General features: G+C 36.8%; 3 protein-coding genes and 1 long non-coding RNA gene across 7 annotated transcripts; 2 read left to right on the plus strand and 2 right to left on the minus strand.

Annotated features, from left to right (window-relative positions):
- Window positions 1-783: 783 nt before the first annotated feature.
- Window positions 784-5,945, plus strand: LOC111447963 (calcium-dependent protein kinase 20-like). Its single transcript, XM_023087381.1, has 7 exons — window positions 784-1,948; window positions 2,708-2,851; window positions 2,971-3,123; window positions 4,318-4,433; window positions 4,670-4,837; window positions 5,296-5,520; window positions 5,645-5,945. The coding sequence occupies exons 1-7, from the start codon at window positions 1,072-1,074 to the stop codon at window positions 5,708-5,710; spliced, it is 1,749 nt and encodes a 582-aa protein (XP_022943149.1). The 5' UTR covers window positions 784-1,071; the 3' UTR covers window positions 5,711-5,945.
- Window positions 5,946-13,214: 7,269 nt separating this feature from the next.
- On the plus strand, window positions 13,215-19,784 carry LOC111445364 (ABC transporter G family member 22-like). 4 transcript variants are annotated; one of them, XM_023083704.1, is made up of 11 exons: window positions 13,226-13,348; window positions 13,469-13,873; window positions 15,689-15,759; window positions 16,386-16,621; window positions 16,731-16,886; window positions 16,984-17,167; window positions 17,248-17,556; window positions 17,792-18,079; window positions 18,221-18,505; window positions 18,588-18,695; window positions 19,118-19,784. In XM_023083704.1, the coding sequence occupies exons 2-11, from the start codon at window positions 13,489-13,491 to the stop codon at window positions 19,334-19,336; spliced, it is 2,241 nt and encodes a 746-aa protein (XP_022939472.1). In that variant the 5' UTR covers window positions 13,226-13,348; window positions 13,469-13,488; the 3' UTR covers window positions 19,337-19,784. The 4 variants fall into 4 exon arrangements, with proteins under 4 accessions (XP_022939489.1, XP_022939472.1, XP_022939480.1 ...); XM_023083712.1 differs by having other exon boundaries at window positions 13,473-13,873; XM_023083721.1 differs by having other exon boundaries at window positions 13,215-13,873; window positions 15,692-15,759.
- LOC111445396 lies at window positions 16,003-17,090 on the minus strand. The gene is made up of 3 exons (XR_002710840.1): window positions 16,964-17,090; window positions 16,463-16,582; window positions 16,003-16,365 (listed from the first exon to the last, which is right to left on the minus strand). It is a non-coding gene; the product is annotated as an uncharacterized LOC111445396 (long non-coding RNA).
- On the minus strand, window positions 19,006-26,347 carry LOC111445387 (prolycopene isomerase, chloroplastic). The gene is made up of 14 exons (XM_023083737.1): window positions 25,517-26,347; window positions 24,058-24,264; window positions 23,868-23,967; window positions 23,490-23,572; window positions 23,308-23,364; window positions 23,082-23,234; window positions 22,316-22,394; window positions 22,040-22,188; window positions 21,812-21,946; window positions 20,772-20,885; window positions 20,389-20,499; window positions 20,198-20,306; window positions 19,823-19,933; window positions 19,006-19,667 (listed from the first exon to the last, which is right to left on the minus strand). Exons 1-13 carry the CDS (start codon window positions 26,021-26,023, stop codon window positions 19,860-19,862), a joined length of 1,878 nt encoding a protein of 625 aa, XP_022939505.1. The 5' UTR covers window positions 26,024-26,347; the 3' UTR covers window positions 19,006-19,667; window positions 19,823-19,859.
- Between the last annotated feature and the right edge of the window lie 1,237 nt (window positions 26,348-27,584).

Below are 27,584 nucleotides of genomic sequence, written 5' to 3' on the forward strand. Positions count from 1 at the left end.
ATTTACTTTACTTTAAATAAAAATAATTTTGAGATAACGTTCAAAGGAAATAAATACGATGCCGATAAAATAATATAACAAATAACAAAATAGTTATTTAAAAAAAAAATTTGTTGATTAAATTGCTAAAATACACCTTATAAAAGTTTAGAAATAACCATAATTTTTATTTTTTTAAAAAAAATTAAAAGTTAGGTTTATTTTTTCATTATTTCTCTACCATCAAATTTATATTTTGTAAGAGAACAAATGAGTTTTTTTTAGCTAAATTCTAAATATATAAACTTTTTTAAAATATACGATAACAAAAAAAAAAAAAAAAAGTTTATAAGATTAATTTTAAAAATAAAGTAATTATTTTTAAAAAAAATCCTAAGGATTCGACTATCTCCTAGCAAAGCCTTGTTGAAATTTAAAAAAGAAAAAAAAAATGGTAAATATAAAATAATGATGAGGAGCTTCAACGAAAACCATGCATGCAAGAGCCGTCGATGGAGGAGGATTCCGAGCGATAATCTCTCCTTCTCTCTTTCTCTCTCTATTAGCACGCATGCAGCTCGGGGGTTGATCGAATGAGGAGCTTCCATCGCTGAATGATTGACGATGATGATCAATTTCAGAGGATTTCATCGTCAATTTCGCCTTCTCCACTTGGTTTCAACCTTTTACTTTCACTTTCCATTGTTTTCTTCCATTTTCTTTTCCTCCAAAATTCTCTCCTCTTTTCATTTTCTGGAATTCGAATCTGCTTGATGATGATGATACACGTTTTTTTATTTTAATTTCAATTTGTCTCTGTTTATATACATATATGTTGATTGGATTTGAGATTTCAGAGGACGACGTTTTTCCTGTTGAATGAATGATTGCATTCACGATGGAGGATATTTGTGATTTTCGTGTTTATTTTTGTCGAATCTATCGAGTTGAAGATGTTGGTTGTTTCTTCGGGGTGATTTGATCTAATTAGGGAGGTTTGGATTGAATGCTCTGGTTCTTCATGGGGATCTATTCTTATGTGGAGATTCAGGGGAGGGAGATTATGTCAAGAACTTAGAGGTTGGTAAATTGATGGGGAACACATGTGTAGGACCAAATCTCGGCAATAATGGATTCTTGAAATCTGTTACGGCCGCAGTATGGCCAAGCCGACCACCGGAGGAAAGACTTCCTCCGCCTAAGGATGGGGCCGACAGCAAAAGTAAGGCAAATGCGAGTTCGGATTCAACCAAGAACGACGATGCTTCTAAAGATTCAGATCCCAGTGGTGTTCAAAATACGCCGCCTGAAACCGTGAAAATTGGTAATAATGATCCACAAAAAGCAGTGGAGCGGGAGATGTCGTCTAGAGTGATTAAAGACGAAACTAGGGCACCAGACGGAACAAAATCGAAAAAGGTCTCTAACTTTAAGAGAGTATCCAGCGCAGGACTTCAAATTGATTCGGTGTTAGGGCGAAAAACGGACAATATTAAGGATCATTACACATTGGGGCGGAAGCTCGGACAAGGGCAGTTCGGGACGACATTTCTGTGTGTGGCGAAGGAATCAGGGAAAGAATTTGCCTGCAAATCTATAGCGAAAAGGAAACTGACGACGAAAGAGGATGTGGAGGATGTTAGAAGAGAGATACAGATAATGCACCATTTAGCAGGTCATCCTAATGTGATTCAGATTGTGGGGGCTTATGAGGACGCGGTGGCAGTTCATGTCGTAATGGAGCTTTGTGCGGGTGGGGAATTGTTTGATAGGATTATACAGAGGGGTCATTATACGGAGAAAAAGGCTGCTGAATTAGCTAGAATCATAGTCGGTGTTGTCGAGGCATGCCATTCTTTGGGTGTCATGCATAGGGATTTGAAACCAGAGAATTTTCTTTTCATCAGTCAAGAAGAGGAGTCTGCACTTAAGACCATAGATTTTGGGCTCTCCATGTTCTTTAGGCCAGGTAACATCTTTCAACTCTTTCATTTTGTTTGATGAAATAGTTTCTCGAAATCGTCGTTCGTAAGGCTTATTATTTTAGATCTTGCTTTAAGTTAGTTTTGATTGGATTCCACCATTAAAGGAAAGCTATAAGGTAAAAGTTTAGGAGGCAAGTTTGAGCGAAGTTTTTTAGTATAACGACAGCGAGAATTGACCTATGTTATTGACACTCAACTCTAAAATAAAAAAGAAAGAAAAAGTGGGATAAAGATTTGTACTTCCAAATTTGAAAGAGAAGTTATGCTCGTATATTAAAAACTAAGGGTAATTGTCCCTTTTCGTTCTTTGGGCATATACGACCTCCAAATAGTAATTTCTCAAGTCAGCACGTGGTGGTAGTGATTAACCTTGTCGAGCTGACTTGATGCAGCACATATATTGATCTAGAGATCAAGAGCCGACAGGCAACAACATTTTTGAAAGAATATGCATTAAATTAGAATTACTTCATGTATAGAGAAGCTTGCATCATCTTTCTGTCATACTGCTTAAAGGGACGCGAAGAAATGTTTCTGACGATCAAATAGAATTTAATGGTTAGGATCGTGTGCAGGCAAGCTGTGACCGAACGGTTGTGTTAATTTGATATTATTCTTCACGAATTGTTATGTTTATGAAGAAATCTAGTCGCAATGAGAGGTCTATTTACTAAGATTATGTTATTTATATCCACCCTGCATCTGTTTCCTTTTTAGTCTGACTAGAAATAGTTTTTTCTCAGGTGAAACTTTCACAGATGTTGTTGGTAGCCCATATTATGTAGCCCCAGAAGTATTGCGGAAGCTTTATGGGCCAGAGTGTGATGTATGGAGTGCTGGGGTTATCATATATATTTTACTGAGTGGCGTGCCTCCGTTCTGGGATGGTGAGTTTCTGGATCCAGAAACCACAGCCTTTTGGATTTTCCAGCCATTAAATAGCTTCATAGGAAATAACTAACTGTATATACATGACTTGTGTCCTAAAATTCTTATGGCATACCAGAGACGGAGCAAGGAATATTTGAGCAGGTTTTGAAAGGCGACCTTGACTTTATGTCAGAACCGTGGCCTAGTATATCTGGAGATGCAAAAGATCTAGTGCGGAAAATGCTTGTAAGAGATCCCAAAAAAAGACTATCAGCCCATGAAGTCCTTTGTAAGTTTATATCTCTAGTGTATGAATTCATGGTCCCACAACATAGCATGGACAAGTTTTACTGTAATTTCTGAAAATCGATTATAAGATAATAATAATAATAATTTTAGTGTTACTTGTTAGCTGTAACTTACGTGCTACTTCTTTACTTCTGTTACCATAATTATAATGTTTTATTTCATTATCGACTCTAAAAGAAAATCTGTTCTGGATTCAAGTGTACTAACTTGGAGGCTTCAATGACTTGGGTATCCTAATGTGAAGTTCTTGTAGTATCTGGGCTATTTGGCAATGTCTAAAACTTTAGATCAGTTGACATTTACATAGGATGCCAAGAAGTATTAGATATGCTTGGTAATACATGCACGTGCATGTGTCTTCCATTTTTCGTCCATTCCATATATAGACAAGTAGATATAAACTAGGAAAGCTTTATCTGGAAGCTATATTCTGTTGCGTTTTCTTGGCTGTTTTGTTCCATTGATTTGACGTACAAAATTTAAATTGGTGTCGACTAGATTGTGCTATTTTGTGTGTCTGGATGGAACAATAATTAGAATAACAATTGCCATGAGATCACTTTTGCTATTTTAAATATCAATATACATAATTGATGAATGCCTACCTGTGAATTTAAAGAAAAAGGGTTCATCCTCCAATATGAATGTTAATTCTACTCAATGGCTGTGGAAGTGACCATGCTTGATCTTGCAAATAGGTTCACACTAACATGGTGGGGTTGAAACACAAAATCAATTCTAGTAATTTCAAATGATGTAAACAAACGTATAGGCGAAGTTCTTTTAATTGAATCTGAAATATTAAGTGAAGGAACAAGTTCATTCTATGGCTAATGTACTTGATCCAATGCTTCAAAATAAGACGTCTATGGGATCTTTAGCTGGAAGATTGTGTGACTTTGTCATCCCCTCACACAGCCCATTGGTGGCGTAAAATGGTTTCAATTGACTGTCCCCTTGGATATCTGGCTAAGAGACTCTAAAACTTCTTGTCATGCTTACAACATCTCTGTGGCTTGGATAATTAAGAGCGAGGTTTCTATTTTTTAAGTTTTTCCTCGCTGTTCAGTTTTTAGCGTTGCTGTTGTTGCCTAAGATATAAGTTTTCTTATCTTCATATATCTCAATGTTAGTGTGCTTAATAGCTTTCTTATAGGGCCTTCGTATTTTGCAGGCCACCCATGGGTGAAAGCTAATGGAGTTGCTCCTGACAAACCTCTTGATTCGGCTGTTCTAAGTCGTTTGAATCAATTCTCTGCCATGAACAGGCTGAAGAAAATAGCAATTAGAGTGAGTGCTAATCATCTAACTCTACGACTAATAATATCCAACAAACCATCACCTAGTGCCTTGCAGTGTTGAGTGAGCAGCCATCAAACACATTTTAAACAAGCATAAAAGTGCATATTAGTATGTGAAACAATTTTGATGAAGCAAATGTTTAGTTAGTTCGTGATGTGGTAGCTTCTTTCTGAAGGTTGTTGTTATTCCGGTGAGACTTTTCTCAACCTGTTGTCTATTTATAGATTATTGCAGAGAGCCTTTCTGAAGAGGAAATTGCTGGCCTCAAAGAGATGTTTAAGATGATAGACACGGACAATAGTGGTCAAATAACTCTAGAGGAATTGAAGCATGGCTTGGAAAGAGTGGGTGCTAATCTTCAGGATTCTGAAATTAGTGGGTTAATGCAAGCAGTAAGTAATGCTATACTCTCCCAGGAGAAATATTCTCTCTTTCTAGACTTCATAAAAGTTTGTTTTTTCTGTTTCCACTTGTGCTTCCTTGATTTACGTTTGATTTATTGTTAAGAGGTCAAGTCTCCGTTAGATTAGAGAAATTATGAAACCTTTAATTCTTTCTCTGCTGTATGGATTGTTTCAAATGTGAAGATGGTTGCACATTTTTAATTGCATGTACATTAGTTAGCACAGGCTGTGCGGTTTTTAATATTATAGACATATTAAAGACAGAACTTGAACGATTATCATTTCCATGCCACTATCAAACTATTATAGTTAGTATCCTCGAGAAATGAGAAACATATTTCCATGACAGAACTATCAGCATATTTCTTCATGGTTCATTCCAACTTCGTGAAAGTCAGTTGTTCTCCAATTTTTGTTTTAAATATTATTTCAATTCAATATTTCAGGCAGATGTCGATAATAGTGGTACCATAGAATATGGCGAATTTGTAGCAGCAATGCTCCATTTAAACAAGGTTCAGAAAGAGGACCACCTCTTTGCTGCCTTCTCCTACTTCGACAAAGATGGGAGTGGATACATCACACAGGACGAGCTCCAACAAGCTTGCGAAAAGTTTGGTTTGCCAGACATCCGCTTAGAAGATATAATGCGTGAAGTTGACCAGGATAATGTAATCATTCTCCTCTTGATTATCTTTTCTTATTGCCTGCCTTTCTTGCTGCTTGATTGACTATGAAAATATAAAAGGGTCGTCTTCCATTTTAACAATCATGCCCCTTTTGATTTCTTTTCAGGATGGTCGAATAGATTACAGTGAGTTTGTGGCTATGATGCAAGATACTGGTTTTGTCCGGAGGTGATTGATTGTAAAGCTGCATCACGATTGGAATTAGGGAAAGCTTTTAGGCTTTAACTATTAACATGCCAAAAAATTCTGGTTCCCAACCAAGAAGACAAATTTATTTATTTTCTGGCCAGTAGGCCCAAATACATGTTTCTTTTTTTTATAGTTAGAAGTTGAAATTAATGCTTGTTTGTAAAGATGACAGGCTTCAGAGGGAGAGAGTTAGTTTCTTGTTTCTGTTAATGTTTTCCTTGTCCATATCGATTTGTTTTATATTGAGCAATTCATTTGTAATAGATCTCAAGTCTGTTTATTGAAGAATACTGATCATTATTTAATTCTTGTTCTTTGTTTACTATGATTTCTGCTCTATTTTGTACAAGATTTACTCTTCTCGGTTATTGTTGTATAACTTTGCTGAAAACTCGATACTGACAGCAGTGGTTTGAACATGTCAGTACTTGAGAATTACCACTACACTGCCTCGTGGAGGATCTTAATGTAAGTTCTTCTCTTCTATTGGAATATATCTTGTGAGATACTGAACATGATTTGTTTCCTTTCCTTTTCTATTTTTATTTAGCTCAAGATAATGAACATTTTGCTTTAGCCATTTTTATGTGAATTACCACAGAAGGAAGGACAGGACATGGAGCAACAATGATAGTTCGATGAGTTGGTAAGGCAATTATGGTACTTTCTTGTCAAGTTCTATGCTGATAATGATTCCCATTTTCTCTTAACAGATCACCTGTACTTCCTTGTTGCTTCCTTTAACTCTTTTGGATATTAACATCATCTACAGTAGTGAAAACAGTCATCTATGTTTCTTTCTTTTTTGTATCAAGACATGCCATTCATCTTGCCACTGTATTGACTCAAATAATGTACCAGCTATTCATAAAGTTGCATAAAATGCATGAGTCTGGTCTTTTAGATATTTGTCGTATTACAACCACGTACATGTAATGTCTCGATAATAGCCATGTGCCAATAAATGTTTGTACTTAACTGGGGTCGATTTTGTTTGATATGTCTTTCTGATTGTGGATAGTTGACAAAAACTGATACAGGAAGATTCAAACTATTTTCTTGCCTATGTGGAAGGTTTTCCTAATCGTCACTCCTGGGGAATTATATCATTTACTTGAAACAGTCCACAAAGGAACCATAAAGCACATTTGCTGAGGACTGAAAGGTAAAATTCTACCCTTCTGATAAAATGAAATTAGGTTGAATCTTGAAGTGTATGGATTCTGTTCTGAGCTTTCTATTCATATTGATTGATTTATTCTTGAGAGACTGTCGAAGTTTGTGGAAGTTGTTTAGATAATTAAGCGTGCATACTCGATTGGTTAAAACATATACGGTCAAACGTTCAAATCACTCCACTTTTATCTACTGATTTATTCTTGAGAGACTTGTCAAAGTTTTAGCACTTTTGAATGTGTATTTATGCACCTCGTTTATTTTGTTTCAGGTAATATTCACTTCAGTAAAAAAGTAAAAGGTGAATGCGTGTTCAAAGATGAAAAGGGCGCTATTGTAAGTATCAATATCATAATCTCAAGCTCTTATCTGGATCTGAATATTGATGAACACTTTTCAGTTTTAATCCTATATTTACCTCCACAACCAAGGGCACTTCTCTTTCAATCATGGTTGGCTTAAATACATGACTCTTTTTTGTTGGTTAAATTAAATAGCGCATGATCTCCGACCTAACACTGTTTTTCATCTTTCCTTCTCCTTTTCCACACGACTGAACTGATACCTCTTTTTTTTTTTTTTTTTGTTAACTTTTCTCAATAACATTGTTACAGTTAGCTTTTCCCTTCGTTTTCAAGCTTTCTTTCCAGGTGATGAAAGTGGGAGAAGGTAATGGAAAGTTGTCCAGTCACCCCACCAACCACTGTCACCTTCTAACCAGTCGCCTTTCTATTTGTCAATTTTCAGTCATGCAGCACCATGTGAGCCATTTTGTTTCTGTTTCTTGCCTCCATATCATTATAAACTTTCCACCTTTAATGCAAACAGATGGACAGAGCAGTGCTGTGGCTACTGAGGTTTGAAAAATCTTCTCATTTTTCATATCAATTTTCTATTTTCTATCTCTGAATGGTTAGGAGTCACGGACCTCCACTATGATATGATATTGTCTACTTTGAGCATAAACTCTCATGGCTTTACCTTGGGATTCGCCAATATATCTCATACCAATAGAGATGTATTTCTTACTTATAAATCCATGATCATTCCTTAAATTAGCCAATGTGGGACTCCCTCCCAACAATCCTCAACCATCCTCCCCTCGAACAAAGTACAACATAAAGCCTCTCATGAGGCCTATGGAGCCCCCGAACAGCCTCCCTTCAATCGAAACTTGATTCATTCTCTAGAGCCCTCGAACAAAGTACATCTTTTATTCGATACTTAGTCACTTTTGACTACACCTTCTAGGCTCATAACTTCTTTGTTCAACATTTGAGTATTCTATTTACATGGCTAAGTTAAGGGCATGACTCTAATACCATGTTAGAAATCATGGACCTCCACAATGGTATGATATTGTTCACTTTGAGCATAACTTCTCGTGACTTTGCTTTGGCTTCTCGAGAAGTCCTCATACCAATGGAGATGTATTCCTTACTTACAAAAATTCTATGATCATTTCTTAAATTAGCCAACGTGTGACTCTCTCCCAACAATTCTCAACAGGAATGACCTACTTTTTAAAATTTCAGATGCAGTTCTTAACTAGAACAACCAAAACACAATCCCGAAACAATAAGAACAAGCATCGTACAACTCAAGAGCTACGAAACAATACCTATAACACTAAATTGAAAGACCTTGATTTCATAGCTAGCTTAGTTTAATGGTTTTCCTCATAGAACATCCTTCTCTAATGATCTTGTTAGCAGCAGAGCAGGAAATTCCAGCCTATTTGTTCCTTGGTTGGTGCTTCCAAGTCCACACTTGGCATGCGGATGATGATGCCTCCTCTTTGGCCTTTGCATATGATAAGTCAAGTAAGTCCCACCTAAAAGTTGATTTATATCTCAACTTTCCAATCTTTTTTCTTCCCTTTGTCGTACAATAAATGGCTGGATATTGCTCAATATTGTGATCATTATCTCTTTATTTTCTTGCTATTTACATATTCCTAGTGTATTTATATAGCTGGATGGCACTTGATTGTCAATTTTTCATAATTAGGTGTGCAATTAAGTAGTCAAACCTACCAACTAGGATAAGAGAGGAGATTCGAGAAACATAAACAAGTTCAAAATTGATTGAGTTTTGTCCCATGTGGCAAATTTTCATCGATTAGATTGCTAGAAATAGGTTCGGTTATTGATTTGTCATCAACCCTTTTTTTTATAACGCCAAACTATGTTAGTTTTAGAGATCGAATATAACTTTGAATAAGCCGTTTATTTGCCTAATTTTTCAAGTAGGACTTGAATTTAATTTATTTGTTATTATTATTTTTTTTGTTAAAGTTGAATATTGCTTGATATATTCTTTAAGTTAAATGGAGATTAATAATTACATGCTTCCTTCTAAGTTCAAATTAAATTTCAAAAGTTTGTAATTAAGAATTATATATATATATATATATATACATACTCATGATACTCATTAACCATTGAACTTTTATTCTTAAAAATATGAAAAGAAAACCTATTATAATTTTAAAAACCTAGTATATTTATTAAAATTGAATTAATATTTTAAAAAAAATGAAAAGGAAAGAAAAGAAAAATGACTTTAAACCTAAATATCAAGTTTGACAATTGGGCAAGCTTCGAAGTGATTGATTCCACTAAAAAACAATTTAGTGCTTTTTAATTAATAAAAAATAAAAGAAAATAAATAAATAAAAAATACAGGTATTGTATTAAATAGTCAAATCTTGATAATGAAAAGAAAAAAACATTCATATTTTTGGGGAAAAAGAAAAAGGATGGGAGCAAATGTCCCATCCAAAATGCGTGATCTATAAGTCCACGTGGAGGGACTACGTGTCAAACGCATATCCTTGTGCCACCTGTCGTTGATTTTGCAGTGGTGACTCACAACCAATCAACCTAGTTTAGCTGTCACTTAATAACTCGTTCCTTCTGATCCTAAAACGTGGCAAGAGAATGACGGGGCAGCTGGCATCCTTTTTTTTTCTTTTATATTTTTTTATTAGAATTTGAAAAGACAAAAAAGTTAATAGTTTTAATAGAAGTTAATGCCCAAAAATGTTTCAATTGGGGGGTTTTTGGTAATTGTATGCAATATTTATATATATTCTTCGAAAATATATAATTTTGGAGTATAGTATAAAGGTCGATTAATAGGCCAACATGGACAATTCCATATTCTAGAGCAACCTCCATTGAGTTTGTACACCTCGGTGGAAGCGGCTGTTCACCAAAAACACGTCTCTACAAAGTCACAACATTACGAAAGTTCAAAAAAAAAAAAATAGAAAATATTAATTACAGTGACTAGATAGACAAAACATGTAGGTATCGATTTATAACTTTTTTAAGTATAGGGACTAAATTGATACGATCAAGAATTTATAAATCAATCTTATAATTAAAAAAAAAAAAAAGCAACCCTTTAAATGTATTAGCTTAGATTGACAAACACGTGTCAATTTATGTAAATCCGTTAAATAAAAATGTTACAAAACAAAAGCAATATAAACCTAAATTTCATTAAGTAAAGCTATATGAATTTAGATTTTTTTAATTAAGCTAATAAACTCAAATTCATTGAAATTAGGAGCTAAATATCTCATTATTTATTAATAGGTTTATATTTATATTAACAGAAGTTCTTACATAAATATATATTTTCATAAAAATTATATGATAAATTAAAAATAAAATAGGGTGAAAATTTAAAAATAAAAAATAAAAAAAATAAAAAGGAGGGGCCAATGACGGAGAAGGTCACATCCCTGTCACGTGGTATTACCTGAGGAGTCGGGCACCGCCTCTCATCTCTTTAGATTTTTCCATAAAAAAAATTATATATATATTTGTTTATATATTCATTTATTTCATTTTTTCCATTTTAAAATTTTTGGTTTTTGAATACAAATTAATTAATTAATTAATTTGGTCATTGTCGACGTTCTCCTTAGAGCCGTCTCTAATTAATATGATCGAGACCCTCCTTTAAAAAAAATAATAATAATTAATTTTAATATTAGTAAATTTCATATACGGCTCATAAGTGTATATGAAACATGAACCGATGTACTATATCATATAAAATTCAAATATCTCATCTTTTGATCCAGACTATATCCACACATAAACTAATTAAAAACAAATTTTAATTTAATTAAATAAAAAATAAAAAATATCATATTCTATACCTTAATAGAAATAATCAAATCCAAACTTTTAAAATCATATAAATTAAAACAAAACTAATTTTATGATTTTTTTTGGGATAGTTTAAGAATGATAAGAAGTTGTACTACAAAATTATATTTAAACAAATTAATATTCATTTATAATCAATTAATTATTTATAATACGTTTGTACACTAACATCAATTAATTAATTGAGATTATTGATTAATTGTTCTTATTTAGTTTATTTTTATTAACAAAAATTTTAGATTTTTGAACTATGAATATTAATAATTATTTTTAAACAAATAATTTATAAAAATAAATAAAAAAGAAACAATAATAAACATAAATAATAAAAAAAAATAACAAAGAAAAAATAAATTTAAAAGTTTAGAAGATAATATGGGAAATTAAAGAGGGAGAGGTTTGTGCTTAATGATTAATGGATAAGATCCTTAATCATTTGGTACATCTAAACGAATAATGTTTTGAAATTCGAAAAAAAAAAAATCATCAATTTAGAGCTCGATGGTGAGCGGTATTAAGTCGCTTAGCTAATGGTCGAGATTACATATCTTATCCAATTTAGCTATATTTAGGTGAACGAAAAAACGGTTATTTTTCCTACCAGTTTTATGATCGTTTTAATTTAAAACTTTACAAAATGTTGATTTTTTTTTTAATATTACAAATATTAAGCTCGAGTAAGTTACAAGTAACCGTTTTTTTTTTCGAGTTCTAAAATATAACAATTTTTAGGGTTAATTTAAAATGATGAACATTGATAGTATTAAAAGTGTTGTTGAATTCCTTTGTGTAGAGGTAATGTAATAGCAAAGAATGGCCTCACATTTGGTCACCAAAAAGGTCTTCAAACTCAAACAAAAATTTGATTCTTTTGGCCTTAAATTCATCAAGCAATGCATGAGTTCTTCAAACACTTCATTATTGTGAAAAGCTTTTCCCTTAATTGGACTAAAAACCCTGATTTACAAAGCAAAATGACGCCCACAAAAAACTCGTGTAATCGTGTAGTTGTGACATACGTATTTGCTAAACACATGTTTATGTTCCCTATGTTTGAGTGTCTTTTCAATTTGGTCATTTCGGTTAAAAGTGACTGAGGGTAAACTACAAAAGAGGAATTACATTATTTCTAAGAAGATGAATTTTTAGAAACCCAGATGAATTGACTTAATGATAAGACAATCTTAATTCTCAACCTAACGATCCAAGTTTTTGTTTGAGCAAGAACCCTTGAATCAGCTTTTCTAGGGAAGAAAGTCTGTATGGTGTTTACTGGGGGACCCTCAATTCGGAAGGTAAACGTTCGAAAAAACAAGCTATGGAATATATATATATATATATCGGGTTTATTCAATCCATAAATCTCGAGTCCAATCCCTTGTTGTCATAGATCGGAGGAATGCTTCCTCAAATTCTGGATCCCTCTCTCAGAGTTCTGAAGAGAATGAATCTTTGTATCAAAGGATCAGAAAAAAAAATGGGTTTGGTAGCTATGATCAATCTTCAAGTTTGATTCATTTTCGCCATAATCAATAAACGCGAGATATCTATGGGGTTCGAAAGAAGAAAAATCCATTGGCGCGACTATCTTAGTCACAGGATCGACCCCGCCATACGGTTTTGCAGCATGCGGAACACGACGATCATTAGAAATAAAAATTAACACATTTTTATACAAAATTTGGATGATGCTAGAATTAAATTATCTCTTACCATCAAAGATCTAGAACCCAGATTTAAAACCTTATTCTAAATTAAATCATGCTAGAATTATATATAATTTAACGCAATGTACATGCATTTATTTCCCTATTAAGGAGGCTTCGTTCCCATAGAAATTGCTTGAAAATGAAATTGATTTCTTTGAGAATACGAAAAAAATACGAAACTTTGGAACACGTGTACGGGTAAGATGGTAGGGTTGTTTTGAGAATGATTGATGCTTGGTGAGATAAGGTGCAAAATGTCTCACCTTTCATTATTAGAAAAAGAAAAAGAAAAAAAGCCTTCCTTAAAAAAACATACAATTTCTAAAGTCTAGTAACATCAAATATGGGATATTAGGCACAGTTGTTATATACCATAAAACATAAGGGTATTTTCGGTACTAAAAAAAACAAACTATTCCCTCTTCTAATGGCTCTTTATATAAGAAGTGAATGAGCACCATTGATGGTGCAATAGATTGAGCCAACTCTTTCTCTCTCTAAACCTCTTCACTTCTGAATCTCCACTCGTCCTTCAACATCACCAAAAAGGTATGGTCAATATGAACTATGATCTTCTTTCACAATGGCGAATTGTCAAACCATTACTCTTAATCATTACACATTCATCATAGCATATATGTGTGTGTGTGTGTGTGTGACATGACTTAGATAGGAAGGTTGGAGACGACATGGAGAAAACAAGTTCGTTAGGATTGGCGAGGACGAAATCCGATCAACTGTTGGAGAAGGTGGCAGCAGCATTCAAGTCACCGACGACGAGCAGAGAGGCAAATGGGGTGGTGGGGGAGAGTGGTAGCTTGACGTTGTCGAGGAAGCCGAGCAAGCAGACGCTGACAGCTCCTTCGCCGGGGTGTGGCAGTGGCAGTGGTCGAAACACACATATCAGGAAGTCTAGGAGTGCACAACTGAAGCTGGATTTGGATGACTTGGGCAGTGGTGCAGCCCTGAGTAGAGCTTCAAGTGCTAGCTTGGGCTTGTCATTCTCCTTCACTGGCTTCACACTGCCACCTGATGAAATTGCTGATTCCAAGACATTTAGTGATGAAGATATACGTAAGTAATTCTTCAAGAACATGACTTGTTCTATAAATTCTACGATTGCCTTCGAGTTCTAAAAGATATACGTGTCGGTGTATAGTATAGCTATTTGCACAGGAAGAAATTTAGTTGATAATTTAGAATGGAATCCACAGAAACAAGAACACAAACGAATACTCATGAAACAAAATTCTTCAAATACAATACAAACTGCTAATTTTCGAAGATTAGTTTCGATTTCTTCGTCATCTACTTTCTTTTATGTTCTTCACGTTCTCTTCCTACTTTTTCAATATGGTTCACACAATGTGTTTGGTAAAGGAAGATGAGAATCCGTTGGGCTATGGGTCCCGTTTTTCTGAACCCCATTTTTGTTTGGTAAAGAGAAAGCATGGTTTCGCTTACAATGGGAAAGCTAAATGTAGTTGTGGCAATAAAAGTACTCAAATCTTGTGGTTATATGCTTGACCTTCTGCCTCTGTATTCTATTGAAGCATGGGAAGATAAGGCTTAAAAGAGTGCTGTCATTACCCTCATACCAATTTAACAATCATAATACTTTTTTAACGTTCTTTTCTGTACTTTTGGCTCTATAGTCTATTATTAAAAATCCCCCCAAATTCAAGTACTTGAAGTACAATTTTGGAGTTTACGGCATTCAATCTTCCCGTCTTAGAACAGTGAAGTAGAGTATTTTTGTTTGGAGAGGGGAATGAAACATTCCTTAAAAGGGTGTGGAAACCTCTCCCTAGTGGATGCGTTTTAAAACTTTGAAGGGAAAGCACAAAAAAGATAATGTCTACTAGTGGTGGGCTTGAGTAACAAATGATATCAGAGCCAGACATCGGGCGGTGTGCCAGCAAGGACGTTGGGCCCCAAGAGGGGTGAATTGTGAGATCCCACATTGGTGGGAGGGGGGGAGGGAACGAAGTATTCCTTATAAGGGTGTGGAAACCTCTCCCTGGTAGACGTGTTTTAAAATCTTGAGGGGAAGCACTTGAAGGAAAAGCTCAAAGAGGATAATATCAACGGCGGGGGCTTGAGATATTACAATTTTTCCTCCTTTACTTTTAAAACTCTCTTGCTGCAACAGAACCAGTAATTTGCTTGGCTTGCATTTTCTCTCTGTTCTCTCTTCTTCCTTTTTTTGTTTTTTTTTTTGGTGGGGGGTTGATTTGGCCTTATCTGGGACACTGATGCTTCTTTGTCTGGTAATGGATACCAAACTTGTGAAGGAAAGGCTATTAGGTGGTACTAATAATCAAATCAGCAGACTGACTAGGGCCCATGTGTTATTATTGAAAGAAAAGTTCAATCATTGAAGACTTCAATTTCATATTTGTAGACTCACCCTCAAATTCCTTTACCTACCTTTGACTCCTTCCCAGTATATCCAATTGACATTATTTACTCTTTCTGACTCTTCTATAGATGATTATTTTCGAACGTTTCGGGCTGCTTCCAATGCTTTTAGTCCATTGTTAGCTGCCGAAAACTATTATTAGGACATTAGGTGTGTGTTAGTCACTAGGTAAGGAGTTGGTTACAAAGAAAGTGAATCAGCAAGAACATATGCAATCAATGGTTTACTTAGTAAGGCTTGAGTTTTACTCAGAAGTGAGAGGTCTAAGTTCCTCAAACTACTTGGGGTGTTTTTTTTTTTAATATCTTTCTCTCTGTATGGTGTTTTCTTTTCAACTTTGATCATTTCCAGTAGAAGTTGGCTTCTCATATAAGAAAATAATGGTAGATCTACATTTCAAGAAAGAAGTATCTTGGGGTAAATTCCCGCTTCGACCGTCTAACGTTTATATGCATATAATATAACAGCAGAGGATGTACAAGCAGGAACACGCAAGGCCAGATTTCAAACAGAACCAACCATGCCTATTCATCTCAAGGTAAATAAAGTGTGATTTCACCATTGAAATAAAGTGATTCTCCCCCAATACATGGCCACCTAATCTTTGATAACCAAAAACAAAAAAGAAAAAAAATGAGTGTTCAAAGTTGTATGTTCTGTTTTTCTGATGTCAAATGAATTATGGCTATCTATTTGGACAGGCAAAAACAGGGAGATTGATGTAGAGATTAAAGCACAATCCCCATAGAACATGGCTAAGCTAGCATGTAAATTATAGCATGGTCAGGTTCAGTCTTGTACAAAGTTTCATTTTATATCACCATTCATGTACAAGACTCATCCCATCTTTCCACCCAACTGAGAGAACAAAATAAGAACCAGAAAGATAAAATAAAAAACTTGAAAGGATAATTGTCCTCCTGGAATCTTGACAAGCCTGATTTTTAGAAAACATTGAGTTCATGCACGTCAAAAATCAGGTTGTTTAAGGCTCAAAGAAGCTAATCAACGCATATCACTTTGTAGAGGGAAAGAAGTATACTTCTGGGAAACATAGCCATCTCTAACCTGAGTTGAATATTTGCCCAAAATATGGTGAATAATGATTGTCTGCAACTTTACTGAACTCAGTTCATCCTGTTGTCTGGATGAAAATTTTTGCAGTTCACAGATGTTACTTATAAAGTAATTATAAAAGGACTGCGGACAAATGTGGAGAAGGAGATCCTGAACGGGATTACCGGTTTGGTACACCCAGGCGAAGTTCTGGCCTTAATGGGACCTTCTGGAAGTGGCAAGACAACATTACTCAATCTGCTCGGAGGGCGGCTCATACGATCTACAGTTGGTGGTTCAATTACCTACAATGATCAACCATACAATAAGTTCCTGAAAAGCAGGCAAGAATTCTAGACGAAGTCCACGGTTTACATTTCAGATTCCAGTACTAATGTAGAAAGATTATTAAGAAACATATTTTGATCATGACAAAATAAAATGCCATTACAGGATAGGATTCGTGATGCAGGAGGATGTTCTATTTCCCCACTTGACAGTGAAAGAAACATTGAGATATGCAGCTTTGCTACGACTGCCAAGAGCATTGACAAAAGAGCAAAAGGAAAAGCGTGCTATGGACATTATCTATGAGCTGGGCCTTGAAAAGTAAAGCTTTGCAGCTCTTTCTAACTGAAAACGCATTGAATCATACCATGCTACATTCTTCTGGAATAGGCACTCACCAATATAGATCCTCCTGCAGGTGCCAGGATACAATGATTGGTGGCTCCTTCGTCCGTGGGGTTTCGGGTGGAGAAAGGCGTCGGGTCTGTATAGGCAATGAGATCTTAATCAACCCCTCTCTCCTCTTTCTTGATGAACCAACCTCAGGCTTGGATTCTACAACTGCATTGAGAATTGTTCAGATTTTACATGAGATAGCTGAAGTATATGCACATATATACATACTTTTTTCCTTGGCTGATTAGCTCCAACATAGAATGATTAATGTGTTCTTCCATGGCAGGCTGGGAAGACCGTGGTGACAACGATTCACCAACCATCAAGCAGACTATTCCACAACTTCGACAAGCTAATTCTTCTTGGGAAGGGAAACTTAATCTACTATGGAAAAGCAGCAGAAGCAATGAACTATTTCTCATCTATAGGATGTTCCCCACTTATTGCAATGAATCCTGCTGAGTTCTTGCTTGACCTTGCAAATGGCAACCTCAATGATGTGTCTGTTCCATCAGAGCTAGAGGATAAGGTGCAAGTAGAGAATTCTGAGCCTGACAGTAGGCTCGATAGGCCTTCTCCAGCTCTTGTGCAGGAGGTATGTTTCGGGAAATCAAGCCACATTCTTCACTTCTTTGGCTTTGACTTCAACATGATTATAATCCACTTTGAAATAACCTGATCATAGTAGAATTTCCATAGCTAGAAGATCGTCTGAATTTCATAAAATTCGAGTCAAGGCATCCAGTTTTCAATTAGAATGTAATACCTGCAATAATGCGCACTGAAAATGAACGACGATGATTTGATTGGAATGCAATAATGTGAAGCAGTATCTTGTGGAGGCTTACGAGACGAGGGTTGCAGAGAAGGAAAAGAGGAAGATGCTCGCACCTCTAATGCTCGACGAAGAGCTGAAATCGAAGGTGAAGTCTTCGAAAAGGCAATGGGGAGCGAGCTGGTGGGAACAATATTCGATACTGTTCCATAGAGGAATTAAAGAAAGACGCCATGAATACTTCAGCTGGCTGAGAATCACTCAAGTTCTCGCCACCGCCGTTATCTTAGGGTTACTGTGGTGGCGATCGGAAAGTGGCACTCCAAAAGGCTTGCATGACCAGGTAGTTCAACTCCTCCATTGTTGTAGAAACTTTGAAGCTTGAAATCTTAACGATTTACAGAAGCTTCGATTTATTCCGCTCAAGAATTTCACGACATTCAGGCCGTTGCTTGCCTAAATGCTTTCATTTCCATTGTTATAGGCTGGATTGCTGTTCTTCATAGCAGTGTTTTGGGGATTCTTCCCAGTGTTTACAGCAATATTCACATTCCCTCAAGAAAGAGCAATGCTAAACAAAGAAAGAGCGGCTGATATGTACAGATTCAGCGCTTACTTTTTGGCAAGAACCACAAGTGATCTTCCACTTGATCTTTTGTTGCCTATTCTTTTCCTTCTCGTTGTCTACTTCATGGCAGGCCTAAGGCTTAGCGCTGCTCCTTTCTTCCTCACCATGGTCACTGTCTTCCTCTGCATAGTGGCTGCTCAGGTATGCCATCTTCTTCTTCTTCGGATTGAGCTCATTGGGTTTGCTTGGAGGAGTGGTTTGAATGAGTTGTTTCATCATATAGGGCCTTGGCTTGGCTATTGGAGCTACACTCATGGATGTCAAGAAGGCCACGACTTTAGCCTCGGTCACCGTCATGACCTTCATGCTTGCCGGTGGATTCTTTGTACAAGTAACGTGCTTCTCTTTCATAATGAATTTTAGTGAAGTTTTAGTTCATATTATCGAAGTTAAGCCTAGGTCGACCATAGGTAGTGGAGATGGAGACGGGAAATATAAGTTATTTACAAGTATAGAATCTAAACTTCAACAAGATCATAAAGATTCACTGCATTTGATTCTGTTTTGATCTCTATAGCTTTGGGAGTTCAGTTGTTGTCCGGCTTATCAAAGTGGTTCAGGTCTAAAATTTAATCGGCTATCAAGGTAGATCATGTCTAAACTTGAGAGCTCAGTTGTTGTCCGACTATCCAGATAGATCAGGTCTAAAAACGTAATTACATAAAAGCATAGGAACTAAAGTTTAACAAGCATGTAACAAGATGGAATGAGTGATATACTATGAGGTTCACATATCATATCATTTTTTTGCAGAAAGTTCCGGTGTTCGTGTCTTGGATCCGTTTCGTGTCATTCAACTATCACACATACAAGCTTCTCCTAAAGGTGCAGTACAACAACATCCTACCTACCGTAAAGGGTATGAAAATGGACAACGGAGTAGTCGAAGTTACTGCTCTGATCGCCATGGCTTTCGGGTATCGTCTCTTAGCTTACATTTCGTTGAGGAGGATGAAACTATCAGGAGTTTAACAGAAACAGAATGCAAAAGATTTTCTGAGGAAGATTTGCTACAAGCAATCAGAGCATTGGTTTGCTTGAGCTTGAATCTGAGTTGCAGGGTCTTACAAATAGTAAAAATCTCTATTATGGAAACTCCATTGGTAATGTACTTACCTTTTGGAGAAGGTGATAGCATCGAAGGCCGAACGGGGACGTGTTATCGTCAGTATGGCTTGCTCCTGGAGGTGCATCATCTAGCTAGAACATTTAAACAGCTAAATATAGTAGCCTTTAACAGTAGAGGTTTAGTTCCAAAGCCATGAACATAAAATGTTGGCAGCACCTTTCTGTTCTTCCTTTTCTACAAGAGAAACATTCAGTTCAGAGGTGCTTTTTTGGTACAAACTCGGTTATTTATTCATGAACAGATTGGTTAACGTTACATGAATCATAAATGTATGAATACGACGTTCGCTTCTACTGCTCTATTTATAAGGAACTATAGCAGCTACTTACACAGCAGACCATGTAAAACATTTACGGCGCCATGAACTCAAGCCAAGGTCCTTAACCAACCGAGTAGCCGAAGAAGAGCAGCATCCAAAATGGGGGACTTCTTTTCAAGCCCTGTCAAAGTAGAACGCGTTAGGAGGCAGTATGATTCTTGCCAAGCTACAACGAAACTAGATACCATCGAATGATAATCGGAACTCAAAGTTATGAGTTGTATAGTTCGTGAAACAAGTAATTCATTTCAGAATGATGATCACCAAACTAGTTCTGCAAGGTCTCAAAGTTGGGCGAACCTAACTTGCTTGAGCTAAATTCGTTTCGGAAGACTACTCGAGATGGTAAATGATCACCAAATATCTGGAAAAATTGAAAGCTCACCGATATCAGCAGCTACTCGGTGCGCACACATCACTCCGGAAAAGGCTACAGCTATTACTCCTTGTCCAGGAAAGCAGCTATCACCGACACAATACAGCCCATCTATACCCTGCAGGTCATCAGTCATGGCCCTTCAGTTGGATGTAAGTTAAGCACATAGATAGGAGGTTAGCATTCAATCATAAACTCACAGTTGTATTAAATGGCATTCCAAGTAATCCCTTAGGGGTTCCCCGTGGCATTGGTCCATAGGTACCATTATTACGAGCTAGGAATCGTCTGTGTGTCTTCGGTGTCCCAATCTGTCATCATTTCAGAAATTTTCAGCCAACATAGCCAGACACCCGAAAGCCATGGCGATTAGAGCAGTAACATGTACTACTATGGATCATTTTAACAAGTTCAATCTTTGTTGAAGCTTACTTCATTTTATTATTTTGATTCGAGTTTTTACGAAACGCACCCGTATTCTGTAAGGAGTGGTGCGGTTTTTAAGTGGTCGAAGTTTCTCAAGCATAGATACTTATAAAACTCAGCAGGATTGTGTAGTAGAGCATTAGAACCAAACATATACCTCCATAAAATCAATAGATGATTTTAAGCCTGGAAATAGTTTCTTCTCAAGTCTAGAAATGATTTCATTTGCAATTTGCTCCTTCTTCTCTTCGTATTCTTTTCTGGAGAGCCCCTGGTTTAGGATGCAACAACTAATCAAATGGAGGGTGAAAAATAGGCAGATGGAGAATAAATCAAAGTCTAATACAAAAAAACATAATGGAAGATCCCACGTCGGTTGGAGAGGGGAACAAAGCATTCCTTATAAGGATGTGGGAACCTTTCCCTTGTAGACGTGTTTTAAAACCGTGAGGTTGACAGCGATATGTAACGAGCCAAAATGGAAAATATCTACTAGTGGTCGGCTTGGGCTGTTACAAATGGTATCAGAGTCAAACACCGGACGGTGCGAGATTGTAACAACCCAAGTCCACTGCTAGCAGATATTGTCCTCTTTGGGCTTTCCCTTTCGGACCACTCAAGGTTTTTAAAATGCGTCGGCTAGGAAGAGGTTTCCACACCCTTATAAAGAATGCTTCATTCTCCTCCCCAACCGATGTGGGATCTCACAATCCACCCCCTTTGGAGGCTTAGCGTCCTCGTTGGCACATCAACCAGTGTTTGGCTCTGTACCATTTGTAACAGCCCAAGCCCACTGCTAGCAAATATTATCCTCTTTGGACTTTCCCTTTCGGGCTTCCCCTCCAGATTTTTAAAACGCATCTACTAGGGAGAGGTTTCCACACCCTTATAAAGAATGCTTCATTCTCCTCCCCAACCGATGTGGGATCTCGCAGAGACACTAGTTGGAGTAGGGAAAGACACTCTCCATAGTAGACGCGTTTTAAAAATCGTGAGACTGACGGCGATACGTAATGGACCAAAGCGGACAATATCTGCTAACGGTGGGTTTGGGCTTGGGCTATTACACATAAAATCTTTGTTGTTTCTAGAACTAGTTTAGGGTGGAGAAAGTCATAACAGATACGAAGAGTGGGACGTCCGAAGCCTAATTTTTTTAAAAAAATTAAAACTATCATTAACAGTTTATATACTCACCTCCCAATCCTCTATGGAAGAAGTGGTAAAAATGTGAAGGATATGACGTCCCTCCGGAGCCAACGATGCATCGAGAACAGTCGGGATGCTCAGAAAGATGCTTCCATAGGGCTCCTCTAACCTTCTCCAATCACTCTAATTACAATAACAATACGAAGGTTTCATAGCAATTCCATGAAAGGTTAAATGAAACTGTTGAAAGTTACAGCTAGTGAAAGTATCAACTACCTCAAGAACAAAGTGGTGACAATCTGTGTCAGGCGGTAAAACCTCAGCTTTCACCCCCATATGAATTGAAAGAAAAGATGGGGCTTTAACATAAAGTTTCTGAAAGTTCTCCTCTTCCTTGGGAAGGTCCACTCCTTTTAACAGCTTTCCTTAAACAAAACAAAGTTCATACATAATCAGTAATTAATAGAATTCTGGTAAAGGGGGTAAGAGGGAGATGAAACATTCGACCAAGCAATATGATAAATTCTGCTAAAGAATTTGAGAAGAACTAACCAAAGGTATCCCATCTGGTAGCATTTGATACTATAGTTTTAGCAAAGAACTCCCTTCCATCAGACAGCTTCACACCTACCTACAATATAAACCATGTAAATAATAAACACAAATATAAACATCTAATTAAGTCGAACAGAACTTGTGAGATCCCACATCGGTTAGAGAGGAGAACGAAGCATTCTTTATAAGGGTGTGGAAACCTCTCCCTAACAGGCGCGTTTTAAAACCTTTAGGGAAAGTCCAAAGAGGACAATATCTTCTAGTGGTGGGCTTGAGCCGTTACAAATGATATCAGAGTCAGACACTAGGCGATGTGTCAGCGAGTAGGCTAAGCCCCTAAAGGGGGTGCACACGAGGCGGTGTTCCAGCAAGGATGTTGGGCCCCGAATGGGGGTGGATTGGAGGGTCCCATATTGATTGGAGAGGAGAACGAGTGTCAGCAAGTACGCTGGGCCCTGAATGGAGGTGGATCGAGGGGTCCCGTATCGATTGGAGAGGGGAACGAGTGTCAGCAAGGATGCTGGCCCCGAAGGGGGGTAAATTGTGAGATCCCACATCGGTTGGAGAGGGGAACAAAACATTCTTTAAAGGGTGTGGAAACCTCTCCCTAACAAACGCGTTTTAAAACCTTGAGGGGAAGCCCGAAAGAGAAAGTTCAAAGAGAACAATATCTGCTAACGGTGGGCTTGGGCTGTTACATAACTCAACTAGCTAAATTATAGATTTCAATCTTCATCCCTTGTTTCTAAAAATAACTACTCACAGCTTTTCCATTTTCGGTTATTATCTTCGTTACGTTAGCTTTATACATTATCGAGCTGCCCTGATCAACGAGACCCTTTGCCAGGGACATTGCAATTCCACCAACACCACCAATAGGGTAGTTTATCCCACCAAAATGCCTGTCACATAAAACCTGAAGCAGACAGCATTCAGCGAAACGAGACAAAACGAAGAAAAACGTCTACCACAAACTCATAAAGCCTTACCATGGCTGCATTTATCATTGGTGTTTGCAAAGCATTCACCGTGCTAACAATAAAACACTGCATAAGCACCGAAAATAAGTTAATTTCAGAAGAAATATATGGAGTATGAAAAGAAACCCTATAATTTATAAAAGACAAAACTTACACCAAATATTCTCAATTAATCAATTCTCTGAGCTCACCTCTGCATCAATAAACGACAATAGACGGGGATCCTTAATGTATTTCCGAGCCACGTCTCCAGCATTTTGAGGCAAGTAGTACGCTGCAATGTGGATTACGTTTAAATATTTTGTATATTGCATCCAAGATATCAAAAGATATTGACTGCCTAAAAATGAATAAGCAAGCATTTCTTCTTTGATGTGTTGCTTAAGGGCGAAAATTTTCTTCAACCGACGAGGGAAAAGATAGATCGAGTGTCACTCCCTCAACGAACGCAGCGAAAACCCAATTAATAATGGCATATGTTTCGTGTTCGTTATTTCTTACCTCAAAACTCTTACTCCTTGGAGAAAGTTTCAAAAATAAAATACAATTAACAAAATAAAAATCATTACCAAGTGTCAGGCATTCAAGAGGCTTCTGAAAGAACTGTCCGAAAAGGTATATCGGCTCCTCCAGCGATTTCAATTCCAATGAGTTTAAAGCATTGAATATCTATCCATGTAAGTAAGTTCATCACGTAAGCCAATCGTTGTGGAGAAAAAAAATCAGGAGGAAGATGCAGTCATCTCATAAAAAACTGACCTTCCAACAGGCTCCATAGAATTTGAGGATTCCTTCTCTTTCATGGGGAAAATTGCTAACAAGTTCTTCGATAAATTCACTGTATTCTCGGTGAATCCTTACCGAAAGATTTGTAGGTAGATGGAAATGAACAGTTGTTGGATCGGGAATCACTTGCATCTCACAACCGACGGCTGACAAAGCTTGTGTAATTAAATTTAGATTTCCCTGCCCACCATATTCGTTGAATAAAGAATCAATGAGACTACCAACCAAATGACTGAAATTGAAGTGAAAATTACAGCAAAGTTTCCTGGAAATAACTCATGAATGAAAGAGAGAAGTGCAAAATGAAGCAACCATCAACCAAATGAAATGAAGTTAGCAAGATATGATCTTTTTTAACAAGCCCAGTGGTTTGAACCAGAAAATCACTCTTCAGATCTTGTAGAAGAACATTGTATCTAAATACTTTATTGATCTATGCATTGATTTTTTTCTAGAGAGATGTATGTACAGTTTGATTTCTTTCTAGAGAAATGTGTGTCCGTATTTTATATAAATGAGTATCTGGTCAGCATATGTAACAGTCCAAGCCCACCGCTAGCAGAAACTATCCTCTTTAGACTTTCCCTTCCGGGCTTCCCCTCAAGGTTTTAAAAACTTCCATACCCTTATAAGGAATGCTTTGTTCCCCTCTCTAACCGATGTGAGATCTCACAATCCACTCTCTTGTTGGCACACCGCCCAGTGTCTGGCTCTAATATTATTTGTAACAGCCCAAGCCCACCGCTAGTAGATATTGTCCTCTTTGTGCTTTCCCTCAAGGTTTTAAAACGCGTTTGATAGGGAGAGATTTCCACACCCTTATAAGGAATGATTCGTTCCCCTCTCTAACCAACGTGGGATCTCACAACTTATGTGCACCTCACAAGACAACCATCTAACCCAACTACATTTAGTTGTTAAGGTAACTCATAGAATATAAATTCTTAGTGCCCATCATTGTTTGAACTCATTCTCTCTAAGCCCTTAATTATTTCCAACCCATAGTGAGTTTCTCAGATGTATACACACCAACGATCTCTTCATCTTAGCCACGTTCGCATTCACTTTCTCCGTGCTACTTCCCTCGTTCTCCGGTTATAGCTAAGGAACCTAAGTTAACCTTGCTCACTTATATGCTTCCACACTCGTTGAAATTCAATGTAGAGGGTGTACTTACATGGCTCTTCCCATACAATAAAGCTTAAAATCTACTTCTAACAAATGAACACTTCAATCCAGGGATAAATGATTAAGGAGACTAGTTTTTGCCCTTTCCAGCAATCACTTTAACAATCAGAGCCACAACATAACTCTCTCTCACTGTATGAACAAACTAAATCAAGAGCATGAACAATCATTCAAACCAAAAGGTAATGGCATGCTTTGTATCTCAATTAAAATGATAAGTAACAACAATAATTAATGAACTAACCTTATCACTGAAACCAAACATTACAGAAGATCCAACATCAAAAGTATAGCCATCCCTCTGATAATAACCAGAGCTCCCACCAGGAATCACATACTTCTCCAAAACCAAGACCTTAGCTCCTTTCACTGCTAATTGAGTAGAAGCAACCAAGCCCCCAATACCTGACCCAATAACAATAGCATCATAATGGCTCTTCTCCTCGCTTCCTCCTGCTGTTCTATCGCCGTCGCTCTCCACAGCTTCATCAACGCTCAATACAGATTTTGTCCTCACGATGAACTTTTCACTTCTCAAATTCGCCCCAGAGAAGCCTGTATCAAGAAATTTAGCTTGCCAATTTCTGGGTTTTTGGCATCTGGGTTTGTTCCTATCTACAATCTTTTTGTTACTCAAATGAAAATACAGAGGGGTTTTGCACCCAAAATCCAAGTTAAAATGGGAATTATAAACAGCAGATGGAGAATTAAGCGGCAAACCAAGCATGGAAAGTGAGCGGAGAACAGCCATTTTGATCGTTCCGCTTCGGATTATGAAGAATTCAGTAGTTCAGCTTCGGATTATAAACCAGAGGAGGGTTTTGATTCGAACCCATGATTCCTTTTGAAGATGAGACAAAATGGGCGTCCGATGGGCTCTTCTTTAATCGCTGAACCAAAAATAGAAGTGCGTTTTTCGTTGTTTGCTTCGAGTAACTTCAATTGACAGTTGGTGCGGTGGAATTTTGGAACTTCAATTACTTGGCTGGTGGGTAGCAGTGTAATCCACTTTCCTCACCGAGTGTTAATGGCTTACGTTGAGCAGAGCCATAGATGGATGAGGAATTTCGGATTTGTGGCAAGACTTCCTCGATAGTCTCTCAAATTCTCCAAAATCTGAGGAGATTGAATTGGGTTCTTGAAATGGCGGTTGGGTTTGTGGGAAAAAAAGAACCCATGGGCTAGCCTAACTATTTCGCGGACGACCCGCTAATTTAGAGAATGATCCTGTGTTTATAATTAAAAAATACTCTCTCCATTCTTAAGGGGCGTTTTGGTGAAGCCCAAAGCAAAACCATGAGAACTTAAATCATATCATTGTGGAGAGTCGTGTTCATCTAACATGATATCAGAGTCACTTAGTCGTGTCAATAGATTGATAAATCTTCAAATGTCGAATAAAGGACTTCAAAAGAAAAAGAGTCGAGCCTCCTCGAACGCATAGTAAAAAATGACTATGACTCCAAAGGAGTCGAGCTTCGATTAAGGGGAGGCGAATAATATTTCATTAGATTGTGTTATATTAATAACTAAAATCTGATAAACCTCAAATATCAAACATTTTTAAATCAAAATGCATCACTAACATCAACTACAATCGTTAAATATTCTTAACCTTTGTAAAACTAGGGTTAGATTGGGTTGAACCGTAAAAGTAGGGTTAGGTTAGGCTACAATCATTTCATTCTCATTAACTTTAAACTGTGATATTTTAAAAAAAATTTAAGGTTTACGGGTATTATTGAAACAAAACTCATAATTTAGACGTGTTTTGTTTCCATTAACGTTAAACACTCGACGGTTTGGACAACATCCGTGTCTACTCAAATTGGTCCCTAATTAGGCACTTGTTAAAAAATGAAATAACATTTAGGTACAACTTGGCTTGCTTAGCCTAAGCCTTTTCTTTTATTATCCAAAAAGAAAGTTAGCTCACTTTATTGCTTGATTAGTCACATGCAATGTGACAAGACCCTTTACGTTTAGTCTAATAGGTTGTCGTTCGGTCTGATTTGATAACCATTCATCTTTAACTTTTAACATGAATAATCCGAGACCATATCTGAATGAGAGCAATTTAAAGATAGGATGATCAAGAAATTATTCAAAAAATTAAAATTAATTATCTATACCAATAAGGTACACATCCCTGTTCGGCAACTCAATCATTGAAATTCTACAGTTAAGTTAAGCTTACTTTGTTTCGAGCAATTGTATCTTGGTGGGTGATTTCTTGAAAATTTTCTTAAAATGCACGTGAGTGAAAACAAATGATGCTAGAAGGTCTCGAGTTGGTTTGTAGGGTAGTCTTC

This window comes from Cucurbita moschata, unplaced genomic scaffold (assembly GCF_002738365.1).
Source record: "Cucurbita moschata cultivar Rifu unplaced genomic scaffold, Cmos_1.0 Cmo_Scf00001, whole genome shotgun sequence".
NCBI classification, from domain to species: domain Eukaryota; kingdom Viridiplantae; phylum Streptophyta; class Magnoliopsida; order Cucurbitales; family Cucurbitaceae; genus Cucurbita; species Cucurbita moschata.